The 13,043-nt window shown below is 48.8% G+C and overlaps 1 protein-coding gene across 4 annotated transcripts in view; it reads left to right on the top strand.

The window, feature by feature from the left end:
* Positions 1 to 11,434, top strand: part of Ttc3 (tetratricopeptide repeat domain 3) — a 135,670-nt gene extending 124,236 nt beyond the window's left edge. For all 4 annotated transcript variants that reach the window (XM_010636571.2, XM_010636570.2, XM_010636572.2 and 1 more), the window contains 7 exons: positions 941 to 1,031; positions 1,503 to 1,604; positions 4,030 to 4,352; positions 5,907 to 6,033; positions 6,149 to 6,265; positions 9,011 to 9,103; positions 10,015 to 11,434. In XM_010636571.2, the coding sequence (XP_010634873.1) occupies positions 941 to 1,031; positions 1,503 to 1,604; positions 4,030 to 4,352; positions 5,907 to 6,033; positions 6,149 to 6,265; positions 9,011 to 9,103; positions 10,015 to 10,092 (931 nt within the window). In that variant the 3' untranslated portion in view covers positions 10,093 to 11,434. The remainder of the gene's footprint in view (positions 1 to 940; positions 1,032 to 1,502; positions 1,605 to 4,029; positions 4,353 to 5,906; positions 6,034 to 6,148; positions 6,266 to 9,010; positions 9,104 to 10,014) is intronic.
* The last annotated feature ends 1,609 nt before the right edge of the window (positions 11,435 to 13,043 follow it).

The raw sequence follows: 13,043 nt of genomic DNA, 5'->3' as shown, positions 1-13,043 counted from the left end.
GCTTTTTTTTTTTTTTTTTTGAGGCACTGGGGATAGAACCCAGGGCCCTGGGCATGTTAGTTAGATAAGCTCTACTTCTGAGCTACACCCCAACCCTGTGTGGTTTCACACATGGGATTGCTTTTTGTCGGTCCCTTTATCACTTCGTATGCACAGGTTTTACATTTTACTGCCAGCTTTTTCATTCTTCCTAGTGCTTGTTGAATTTTTTATTGAAATTTCAAACCCTTAGAGTTGAACTAGAGATTGTGTGGGTTATGGGAAGTTTTGTTTTGTTCTGTATGTGTTTCGTTTTTGTTTTTTCCTCTGAGGCAGGGTCTCACTGTGTAGCTCAGGCTGGCCTTGAACCTCAGGTCAGTCCTCCTGCCCCAGCCTCCTGAGTGCTGGGATTATAGGAGCATGCTTGGAAAAAGTTTTAGTATAGTCCTTTTTCTTCATTTTCAAAATCTAATTTTTCTCACTAGAAAACTTCCGGTGAAAGGTAAATGGGTGTGCGGATTCAGATCACAGGGCTAGTACTGCTGAGGTGAGACCAAGCCGTCCGTCCATGCTCAGGTGTCTCGTTAGTGACGAACTTGCCATTGGCCATTTCCTGGGAAACGGATGCCTCAGACCTCATTCAGTGCAGTGGTTTCACTTCCTTCTATCCAGCCTTGTGTTACCGAGATTATTTCTTGGGGTTGCTGTACAACCTCTGCCTGTTCATCAAAGGACAGCGAGAGACAGGGTGAGGGGAGAGCAGGTGGGGTGAGGAGGAGGGGAAGGGAAGTAGAATAAAGATGTGGTGCAGTAGGAGTGTGAGTATGTGAGTGTGTGTGTGTGTGTGTGTGTTAAATGTATCTTTCACTCCTGTTTAAGTGTTCAGTTACACTCACATGCTTTTAATTAGTAAATTTCTGTAGTTACTGTTAAGCAGTTTCATATTTTTATGCCTTTTCAGTGGTTCTGCAGCATATCTCCACAAGGAATCTGATGTACATTCATGGGAATCATTTATTTGTAATGTTGCAAAAGAAATTACGAAAGCAGAGGTAAGCTGTAAAAAATGTCATAACTCTGTCAGGATCTTTATGATAGTTCTCCAAAACTAACGTCATAGTTTTTGTTGAAATTATTAGGAATTTTTCAAGAAATTAATGACGTGCTCCTAAGTAAGGGGTTGCTGGGGTGTGGCTTCCTGGAGGGGAATCTCTCCTAGCACTGCCAGGCCCTGGGTTTGATCCCCATCACCACTTTAATAAGGGGGAGTTATCTTAAGCCTTGTCTCTGAATGCGAAGATCAGAGATATAATAAAGCTTTAGAATATCCTGACTAATAAGGTCTTATTTTTGTCCCTTTTCCCTTATAGGAAATAGTTGTCTTCATGCCTTGCATCTTAGTTAATGTTCCTTACAAAACTCTTGACCATTCATAATGAATAATAAGAAAAACAATTAACTGAAAAATGATAGTTTTCCCATGAAATGTTAGAAAAACTTTACATTTTCTCTTTTGCCCACAGTCTCAGTTTGAAGACCAAATTAGGGCAATTAAAAATGGATCTCGGCTCCGGGAACTTCCTCAAGTGCGGGTTTCTGAGCTTTCGTTTCCTGCCTGTAAAGTAGTAAGTCCATCGCTGTTTGTCCTCTAAGACGACATAATGAAACAGCTTGTTAACTGGCCAGAGCGGTTTATTACTGTTCACTGAAGAGGGGGATGGAATGGACTCAAAGTGGTCGTATTGTTGCCATCATTGTGCTACCTGCCAACCTTTCGGGCTTTGAACACTGTAACACTGTGCACTGGGGGAGCCACTGCTACTCCGTGTTTCTGTCTCCTCGCCCACTGGTGTATGAGTGAGGTGGGGAATCCCAGCCCTGGAACAGATACAGGCGTAGCAGGCACTGTGACCGAGCAGGCCTCTGTGTTACCGCCAGCTGGGACGCTGCTCTCCTAGATCCCTGGGGACATTAGACCAGAATCTTAAAATTAAGATCTGTTTTCCCACCAGATAACATTGAACACCACTGTAGGTCGTTGTTGATCTGGCACACCATTTTTTATTGCACTTTAATTGTGATTGCCAACCCGTGTCTTTTTATTTTAAAATTCACAACACTGCAAAGAATACCATTAATTGTATTTTGTGGACTTTACAGTGTGGCTGACCTAGCATGACCGTTGAATTCTGCGGTACATATTTCTAAGATTTGAACCCAGACCAGGTTGCTATAAATACTAAACTGAGATGAATGAGGGCCAAATAAGATCAGACTAAAAGCATTTAAAGATTATCACAGAGTTCGAGATGTCTCAGCCTATTTTTTACACCACTGCACTCTTCTGGTCCCTAAGGACGGAGGCGGCGCTGTCCCCGCACCTCAGTTACTTCTTCCTGCTCTTCCCAGTGTGGCCTGGACTCTGCACCGCCCAGAGCGCCATCCTCTCTGGGCCTCTGCCCTGCTCTGCGAGCCTGTCTGGCCTTCCTTCTCCGAGCCCATTACACTCAGGCCCCTCTGGCCAGCCTGCTCCTCAGTCTCCTGCGGGTGAAGAAGTGCAGCCACCTCGAACTAAGTAAAATGATTCTCTGAGATCTGGACTTTCTCTCCATCTGACTGAATAAGCAACATGGTTTTATTCACAATTAAAGATCACTTCTTACAGATTCTTACAGCAGGAATAGGGAAAAAAACTCTGGATCTCAGTAGATTATTTTACTCTTGTAATTTTAGTTATGTCATTTTATAAATATTCAAAAGAATTTTCACATCCAAAAACCTGTGACCTGTCAGTGTGCCTGGAGCCTGGGCAGCAAGTGTCCCTGAAAGCCATTTACTCCGTGTCTGGTTCCCACTTCATCTCTCCACTGAGTATTTAGTGGCGATCGAGATTAGACACCGGCTGGGTTGGGAAAACGCAGTGCCCACAACCAGCTTCAGGCGGAGGGCAGTGCAGGTTTCCCTGCAGGGCACTGTGACAGCACCGATGCCTGGAGGCCCAGAGCACCCAGCCTCTGTGTGCTTCCTAGTGGGAAGCTCAGTGAAATGGGACCTGGAGGAGGATCGTGGGGTGAGAGAGCGAGGGTTGGGGAGGAAAGGAGGCTGTGGTGCCTGTGGGGAACAGTTTCCCAGGGAAAAAAAACAGGAAGAGAGGGAAGCCAGGTGTGGTGGCGCATGGCTGTGATCCCAGCACGTAGGAGGCTGAGGCAGGAGGATCACTGTGAGTTCGAGACCAGCCTGGGCTACGTAGTGAGTTGCAGGTCAGTCTCGACTACAGAGTGAGACTTTGTCTCAAAAAACAAAACAAAAGAAAAAAGAAGGGCCTTACTATGTTCTCAGCTCTAAAACAAGTTCATTTTGACTAGGAGGGTTGTAGAACCATCCTGGGGCCAGGAACCAGGGAGTTTTGGTTGCTAAGCCATGTTAAACATCTTGGTGACCCCTCATGGGGAAGCCCGAAGGTTTTGGCTAAGGGGAGGACAGCAGGTCTGAACTGTGCTGAGAGCTCACCACATTGGTGAAGTGGCAACAAGGGGTGGACCGGGGGCCAGCTGTGGGCCTGCTCCCCTAGCTGTGTGGGTGAGGGTGCAGCAGCGGGAGGACAGACGGGAGAGGTGTTGGGGAGGAAGGAGGAAAGCCGCACTGCCTGTGAGAGCCAGACGCGGGCGGGTGAGGAGTTAGGCACTGAGGACAACTCTGGGGAGCACCGGCGGCCAGTGTCCATCAGTCAGCAACTGTCAGCCAGGAAGGGGCACGCGGTGAGGTGGGGGCTGACAGGAACCGTAGGCAGGGGAAATGTTTTCTCTCAGGCAATTTTTCTCATTCTACAGAGAAACTTGGGCAGTTATTTAGAAATGCCAAATCTGCCCTGTTCTGACAACTAACAAGGTGTGATTAGTAATTCTTTTCAAACAAACCAGCTTTTTGCAGGACATTTCCTGTGTGCTGCATCAGTCATGTGTGACCCTCCGTCTCCGTCCTTGAGGGTCCCTGGGCTTCGTTCCCACCAAGCCCTGCGGGGTTTAACTCTGGCTTTGTGGCTGTTCACAGGTCCGTCCTGAGTTAGCCCCTGAGCGTCCAGGTCCTGAGAGTCAGGCGCCTGTGACTTCTGCAAGCAGCAAGACCGGGGCGGTTGGCAAGGGTGATTGCTCAGCAGACGCCCCGGCTGCACCAGCACCGTCCAGCCAGCCAGAAGTGGCTCCACTGCCAGAGCCCCAGACAGCCGGCCAGGCTGCTCCGCCAGCTCCGAGCCCCAAAGCGGGTGATGGACAGCCTGTTCCACCGCAGCTCACTCCCCGTTCCCGCCAGTCTCCAAAGAGGCTGCTTGACAGTATCCAGGAGAACCTGTCGGCGGCATTCCCGCAATACACCAGGTACGATGTGCAGTGGCCGTCACTCTTAAAGTCTTCACTGAACTCAGGTTTCCTGGTCACATAAGATCGTGGACGTGGCCATGGAAAGGGCTGCTCAGAAGGCAGGTGCCACATTTTATAAACACAGTGGTGAGCTCTGGGTGTGTGGCTGGGCCTGAAACCCAGAGCCTTGCGCATACTGGACAAGACCTACGAATTTGAAGGATGGAGGCGGAGGGTCACACGTGACTGATGCAGCACACAGGAAACGTCCTACGGAATGTGTGCGTCTAGATCGAAAACACTGACCCCTGGGTAACACTCCCTGGAAGCCCTGGCAGTTTGCTAAGATGTTGACAAAAATCATTAACACTCTCTAATGTTCCTTGTTATGGAATCAGTAAATAAATTGTTAAGTAATAGTTTTGTAACATTTTTGGATGAAAATCACAGCAAAGAAAGCAGCAGCAAGTTGTACCTGGTAGATCAGTGCCCCCCACCCCGCCTTGCTAGAAATATGAAAAACCCAGCTTGGGCTCTGTGGCACCCAGGGTGTAGACACCCTAATAGGGCCCTGAGAGCCCAGGAAGAGCTGAGTGCACCTGGGTAGTTGTTACAAGGCCCTTCCGCAGGAGGGCAGAGGTGAGCGTCTGGGTGGGGGTACTTGGAAGGGAGGTCTCCACATGGGAGTCTGCACCTGCCCTGTTATTTTTCTGAGACAGTGTTAATTACAGACTTTGTAATTCAAATTTAGAGACAGAGTAATCATTCAAAATGTGATTGGCCAGAATTAATGGTTTGCATTTCTCAGTGGGAGCCCTGTCCATTTAGAGTTAAGTATATTTTGTCTACACAAAGGCATATTTTGTCCTGCCTGAGTTTGAGAAACATTGGAAATCTTGGGCTGTTACGCCCATTGTAAAAATATCCAACTTGTAATTATCAGAAATACCCTACAAATAAAATTGTTTGCAATCTTGATTAAATTTGGCAGAGATTTAAAAATCAAATAACTGCCCTGATTTTCTGAAAGCTGAAATATTTGGAATATTAGTAGTATAATTATCAAGTTCTGTTGACTAATGGTATAATTCTCATTTAATGGTACTCATGAAATAGTTATGCTTTGAACTTTGTTGGTTAGATTTTTTTCAAGCGATGGAGTCTATATAACTAGTTTCTTCTTGAGAAGATGTTACTGACTTCTCTGAGAACCAGTGGTGTAACTTAATGTCTTTGTGTAAAGCCATATAAAGTATCGAGAGACCACCAAACTCAGTTTCCTAAAGTAAGGATATAAGTATCCCGGGTAGATTTAGCGGATATACTGTTACTTTGGAATTTGGTGGAAATCATTATTTTAAAATAATGCTGAAATATTCATAATTAGAATGATCTGTGTTAAGATAGTTCTGCTTTTCATGTATGGTTTTTATTGTTGTCCTGTGATCTACAAATTACTCCCTCGTATTTTTGTTTTTTAGATTGAGCTGTTAGGTTAATATTAGCACAGCGTGTTTCTTAGCAGTAGAGAATTTGATTTTTTTGGTATGTATTGCTTGCTTTCCCTTTCAGGGCGGAGCTTGCCGGTTTTGTTAAAAAAGTTCGAAGCAAGAGCAAGAATTCGCTTGCAGGGCTGACTATTGCTGAAATTGTCCAGAGAGCTACAGAGTACATTCTGGATGAAGAGAAAGAGAAAAAGGTATTTCAGAAATGTCCCGCTTCCCCTTTATTCATTTAGCCTTTACAGAAGCCAGTCCCGCCTTCAGTAACAGCTTTGCTTGCTTCCTGTGCCCCTTCCCACCCTTCTGTTGTAGCCAAACCCAGGAAAGGACAAAGGGACACCCAGCGCCAGCCCTGCTGCTTCTGTGAGCACCTCCTCTGGGAGTCCACCCCTAGTGACCACCAAGGCACGGAAGACACCAGATGTCCGTGTATGTGTAACTAACTGTACAGTGCTTTTTGTTTTTTAATGAAGAACAAGAGAGAAACTTTTTTTGTACCAGGGATTGAACTCAGGACCTTGCGCTTGTGAGGCAGACGTGGTGCCACTGAGCTAAATCCCCAACCCAGCAACAATTTTTAATGCGTGATTTTACTCCGTTCTTTTCTTTCCTACTAGACCTAATTTATTTGATCCTAAAATTAGAAACCCATTGTTGCTGTCTGAGCCCTGGCCTCTGAACAACAGGGAGAGGACCAAGAGAACCTGGGGGGTAGAACTGCTCACCCCTTGTTTTCAGCACATGATCACATGTGTTGATTTTTTGTATCAAGTGCTGTATTTTGACTAGCTGGGAAAAACACTTTTTGACTGATTTTATTCTCTGTAATTTAGGGTTTTGGAATCGCAGTGGCCTAGACTAGCCTGGGAGGAACACTGTGTGGCCTAAATATCCCTACATTTCCACTTGGCGATTTAAGTTGTGTGTTTTCCTTTTAGACTTTAGGGTTGTCTACAATTACACAGAACTTTTAAAAACTTTTATGAGATGCTCTTTACCTGTGACCTGAACTGAGAGGGCCTTGTCCCCGTCTCTGTAGGATAAGAGGAAACCAAGGCCCGAGTGGCCCAGGCAGCTTGGCTGCATTTGCCTGCCCAGGGAAGGCAGGAGGACCGAGCTGGCCTGTGACAGCGCCTTCCCTGCCTCCCTGCAGCCCCTAGGAGCTGCCCTGTAGTTGCAGAGTGGTCGGGGTCTTGCGGCCTGGCCCTCAGTTGAATTCTGGAGCCCTCTGTGCACGCGAGGGCCCAGGCGGGAGCAGGCGTGGGCCATGCAGGACACTGTCCTCTGTGAGCTGCTCCCCTCCTGCCCTCCCAGGACTTTATGCACCACTGCACTCAGCTCCCAGAGGCCCACCCCTGCCTTCACCTGCTAGCGCATCCCTGCATCCCTGCCCCAGGCTTTCCAGGGTCCCCAGCGTCCTGCGACCTGGGGTCTGTGTCTGTAATTGGCCACCCAGAGTCCTGCTTCACAGGAGATGTTGATGCTAAGATGTACAAGCTTATTTACTTCACCAAATTACATGAGGAAGAAAAACATTCAGAATGGGAGCCGATAATCATATGTAGTTTCTTAAAAAGTGAAAGCAGCTTTTTATTTTTAAATTACAAAAAAATATGTGCTTATAACATAAAATACAAATAAAAATGGCATTTAAAAAATTTTAAAGCACCACTGTCTGCCTTGCAAGTGCAAGGACTGAAGTTCAGTCCCTGGTACAAAAAAAAAAACCTGAAAACCAGGCCCAGTGGCACACGCCTGTGTTGCAGCTGCTCAGGAGACTAAGTGAAGCAGGAGGATGTGTAGTCCAAGGCTAGAGTGTCAGCAACGTAGACTCCATCTGGACACAGTACAGTAAAATAGTGTGAGGGGACACCCACACGCTGAGCAGTGTCATCACATCGGCGTGTGTTTTTAACTGTTTTGTATGTATGTGTGAAGTTAGTTAGAACTGAATACTTAGTCATTCTTTTTATGTCCTCTGAAAGAGGATGTTTCCATTTTTAAATTGTTGTTTAGAAATAACACTGTAGTCAGGCGTAGTGCTGCCTATCTGTAATAACACTTGGGACTGAGGCAGGAAGATTGCTGTGTTTGAGGTCAGCCTGGGCTACAGAGGAAGACCCTGTCTCCCCCAAAACAGCAAAGAAATACGCCATGCCATCTTTCCACCCATTGTTGCAGCTAAGCCTGGCTATGAGCATGGCCGGGGGACTTGGAGGGGCCTCACACCGTGTCTTCCCTGTTTCTTGAGTCACAGGTAGCAGCAGAGCGGCTCCACCTGCCCGGTCTCTGTCCAGGCCCAGTCAGTGCAGCTCAACCCTGAACTCCCCTGCTGGGAGCTGCATCCCACCTTCTGGGAGTGCAGCAGTGCTGTGAGCGTGGGGAGTTCTGACGGTGGCCTACATGGCCTGGGGTCTGCTGTCACCTGGGGACCAGAAGCCAACCACAGCCCTCCCGGGGTGTTTGCCCGTGAGCCCTGCTTATTTTGTTTGGACTTGTGTTCACAGACAGTCGAGAGCAGAATTAAAACACCCTTAGGCAGAGTAGTTTACCAGTTTCTGCCTCTCATCTGCCTCTTTTCTCTGCATCTCTGTGGATACTTTTGTTGTTGGTTTTTTTGGTTTTTTTTTAAATTCTGTGGTAAATACTGTTTTGTCACCTGCCTTTATTCGTTGGTTCCTTTCGACCAGCTTTCTGTGTCAAGGATTACGGATATCTGTAGTCCATGCCGTGGGTGTTAGATAATTAGATTCATGATTAATCTGTACTCTATAACTAGTACTATACTTAGAGTATAATAGGTAATGTAATGGAAATTGCAAATGTTTCACATGGAACCTGTTACCCATAAAAGTTTTTCTCTGAAAAAATTTGAGCTTAAAAATCTTTTCTGTTTGTTTTTTCTTAAGAAATGCTACTTTAAAACAAAATTCTTAGCCAAGCGCACACCTGTATTCCTCCTACTGAGGAGGCTGAGGCAAGAGGATCATGAGTTTGAGGCCAGCATGGGCTGTAGAACAAGACCCTGTGTCAAAGCAGAAAGCAAATGCAGGTTTCTTCAGTGCTCATTCGTGTTGGAAATAACTCATCACCCTTTGTGCAAACATGTTGGAGGCCATTCGCCTCCTGAGTCATGAAGAGAAAGTTAATCTTTACTGTTCTTTGTCTCCACAGGCACCAGGCACAAGCGCGTGTGAAATATGCCACAAAGTGTTCAAATCCAAAAATACGTGTGCGCTGAAATGTGGGCACAAGTTTCACAAAGGAGTAAGCGTTCTCTTTGGCTCCCCTTACATGGGGCCTCAAGTTTTGAGTCCACTTTCCTGTCGCCCACACATCAGAGCCAGCACCATGGGAGGGCAGGGGCCCAGCCAGGCACAGTTCATAGCTGGACTGCCCTTTCTCTGTTGGCTGTACCGCTGAGGGTCAAAGCTGTGTTCGTCCCTTGAAAAGTGACTTCTGAGATGACTAAATGGATAGGTGGGGAGACACTTGTCAGTTTAGTGTAGTGTAGGGGTTGGTTTACCATTTTGAGGCGTAAGCCTTGTCGGTTCCTCGTGCCTGACCCTGAGCAGTTCCCAGATTGGGTGTTACACATCTGGTGCTTCAGGCACTGTGCATGTTGGTCCTACGCCCTGTTGCTGCTGCGTGAGGACGCGTCAGGTCTCTGCCTGTGGGCTTGTGGTCCCCGAGAAAGTCCCTGGAAAGGACTGAGAAAGCCTGCAGTCCCATCTGCCTGGTCACCGCCTTCAAGTGTGGTGTCACATGCTAGGCCCTCGCCCTCCTGCTCCTGCACGCTGGGCCTTGTGGTGCCCCTGGGCTGATGGGACATTTGAGAACCCAGGACCAAGACCAGTAGAAGCATGGGCTGAGAATTGAGTGTCAGGCCCCAGGGCCACACAGATGCCAACCTACTGTTCCTAGGCCGGCGGCTGGGCAAGGCCACCCCAGATGCCAGGTGCAAGCCTCATATATTCATGGACTTTATTCTGAAGGGTTATGTGCTCCTGGGATCCCTTCCACACTGCTGGTATGAGCGTCCCTGAGAATCGGCAGCCACGGGCCTCCCCAGAGTTGGAGGCGCCGTTAACCATGCCCGCCGAGGAGTCCGGTGGTACAGGGGAACTAAGCCCCTCGTGGTCCTGCAGGCACTGCTGACTTGGTTTCTTCTCTTTCAGTGCATTAAGCAGTGGCTTAAAGGGCACAGCACCTGCCCCGTCTGCCGTGACAGTGCCCTCTCGTCGGGAGAACAGTGAGCACCCGGAGCCTCCTCTGCCTGGGTCATCACCCTCAGCGCCGCGTCACCCGCCTGTGCACAGAACTGAGACGTTGCCAGCGTCCTCTAGTGTGACAGCAGACATCGTAAGACTCTGGCATCGTGTGTCACAGGCACAAACGGAAACCTCCGTGTGTTGCTGTTGAGTCATTTCCCCTCTGAGTAAACGCTTCGTGATAGCCGCATCGTGGCGTATACAGCGTGTGTCACCGCATCCCTCCTGCAGAGGCTCCCGGACGTGGGTGGCTTCTTTCGGGAAGTACTGTCAGTGCCTCAGAACTGTCCTTGAGCCGGAAGAGCTCCTAACCTCGCTAAGTGCCCCTGCTTCCCTTTTTGTGTTTGAAAAGTCTTTTGTATTACTGGCCTTTAAATTATTTTACGTGATTCAGTATTCCTGAAAACATGCCTATACTTTCCCTCAGAGATTCTGCATTTTAAAAATGGACTTCAAAGTTTAATAATGTGTGGTTAATGTTAAAATATTAGCTGGTGTAGACCAAACGATTTGATCTCTGTGAAATTCCACCTGCTTTTTGTTGTTTCATCATTTTATTTCCCCTTTAGATTTTTAAAGCCTTCATTTTTCATCAGAGACGTAGTTTGACTTGAAAGTCACTTAGAGAACACATTCTTAGTACAGTTTGCCTAGACTTTCTAACTGCAAACTCCAGGCTGTGTACTCATCCTCCATCCCACTTGGGGTTCGCTCTGAGGATGCCCCGCCCTTCTTGGGGCAGTGTCTGGCCTCTGTGATCCACGCGGTGCTGGGCACACGTGGGTGTCGTGTTGAGCCGGTCACTCCATTTCCTTCCTAATCTCACCACCAGCTGTGAAACTTGTGCGAGCGGCAGCCCCGCGGCGCCCGTTCGTCATCGTGTTGAGCTCCGTGCGATGTAAATGCATGCCGTCTCGTCTGTGGCTTTAGAAGCTGCCTAAAAATGTGGTATCTTTTAGTGGCCTGAAGACAATGCTAAATACAGAAACACATTCCATGTCTCTGAAGCAGGAAGGATCACAAGATGCTGTTCGCTGTGTTGTGTCCCTTCGGCCACTCAGCGTCCTGTGTGTGAGGAGTCGGTCACCTTCCTCTGCCTGTGTCCCCGTGAGCTGTGACCTCTTTGTGACTTGACCGTAGAAACTCCCTGTTCCCAGACACTCCCCACAGTGGCCCCGAAAGCCTCGTCTGCGTGTGCGTAGCAGTCGGGCACCGTGTGTTCCTGTCCATCAGGGCCAGTTTGTGGCAGCAAGTGCGGCGTGCTCTGTGCTTACCCGCCAGCCGTGTGACCCCGCCTTACTCTCAATAAAGAGCACCCAAAAGACCAGTGCTGTGCTGTCGTCCTTTCCTGCAGCTCCTAGAAAACTCAGGGCCTCTTGCCATGCCAGCATTTAAGTGGCTTCATTTGGGGGAAAAGCCATACCACCCCATCCGAATTTGCAAGAACAGTTACACAGACAGTAGAAAATTTACTCAGGTTAAATTCAGAAATTGTTTTCCTTGCCGGTGATTTAGCTCGATGGTTCCACCACCTTCCTTGCAAGCACCAGGACCAAAGTTAGATCCCTGGTACCGGGAAAAAAAAATTGTTTCCCTGTGAATACATGTAAGGATGCTGAAGATAGTTAAAAATCTGTCTACTCATTCAGGTGCATTCGAAGGATTTTCAGACCCTACCTGGTAGCATTTACTTCACGGAAAGCTTTAACTGGAAGCGGTGGCTGTTCCTCCGACTGTTGGGTTACTTTCTCCGCTGACGTGTGTGGTGGACACTGCGTAACGCGCGGTCCACTGATGTGTGGCTGCACTGTCAGTGGCGCTGGCTGATGAGCCGGGCACAGGCGGGTCTGAGTGGGCGAGGCCTTTGGGCTGCAGCACAAACAGCTGCATGTGGGTCGTCTCGTCCCTCTTCACTCCAACATGGACTCACAGGCAAGCACACACACGTGGCCGCTCTCCTGTGGGCTTGTGAGAAGGGTGGGCAAGGCCCCCACGGAAGTCGCGCCTCCAGCCAGTGTGTGCTGTGGGTCTGCAGCGGCCCAGGAACTGGCTGGCCGTTGGACAGACAGCAAGCAGATCCATAATGTGACCTCAAGGGCTGAGAAGGGCTCAGCAGGAGATGCAGTGGTTTTGCATATAAAATAAATACATGACCCCTGATGAAGGCGAGCTGGTCCTTGTTGCATTCAGGGCCTGTAGATAGAGTGCAGAGCTGGGTCTTGCGTAAAGGTCTTGTTAGACGGGGCAGCACTTCCTCAGCCCAGCCTGGACCAGTGAAAAGAGCAGGAAGAATCAGGTCATTGCCCTGAGGTCTCCCCCGTCACTTTGGAGACTGGGGGAGGCAGCTCCCCTGGGCTTTCCTGAGTCCGCCCCTCCCTTGGTGGACTTGCCCCAGGGCCTTGGGCTTGCTCACCACCAGCCTGTTAGAGAAGCCGCCTGCTCCATACTAGGTGAGGTCCGTTCTCATTCATCCTGCGCTGCCTCTGCCTCAGCCTCATTGCTATGTCTTTGAAAAGGAAAAAACTAACAAAAGTGGAGAAATTGAACACCTCCAGGCAGCTGTAAAACCCTGAAGAATGGTCGGTCAAGTCAGATCCACCGTCAACCAGAAAAAGATTTTCAGCAACATGAAGAACAATCGTGGCTGCCCATCTGGGAGAGAACCTCAGCCCTCAGTGCAGGGCCGGGTGGGGTGGTCCCCAGCCCCCGCCATCTCCGCTGTAGAAAGGGGAAGAGGAGTTGGGTGTGGTACAAAAACCACGGTGAGTTTATTTGCAGAAGAAAGTGACACAAAGCCACTGTGAGGAGGAGCAGGAGCCCCAGAGCTGGGCGACCGCTGAGTACGGGGCAGCGGTCCTGTGCTGTGCGTAACCGGGTCCAGGGGCTGTCGCATCCTTCCTGGGGCCGTTTCGAATTGGGTACTGCTCCTGTGGCAG

The sequence above is a fragment of the Fukomys damarensis genome, unplaced genomic scaffold (genome assembly GCF_012274545.1).
Source record: "Fukomys damarensis isolate Sample0158 unplaced genomic scaffold, DMR_v1.0_HiC HiC_scaffold_24, whole genome shotgun sequence".
In the NCBI taxonomy this organism is placed as follows: Eukaryota; Metazoa; Chordata; class Mammalia; order Rodentia; family Bathyergidae; genus Fukomys; species Fukomys damarensis.
Note: the sequence above shows the minus strand (reverse complement) of the source record. Positions and strands in the feature narration are given on the sequence as shown.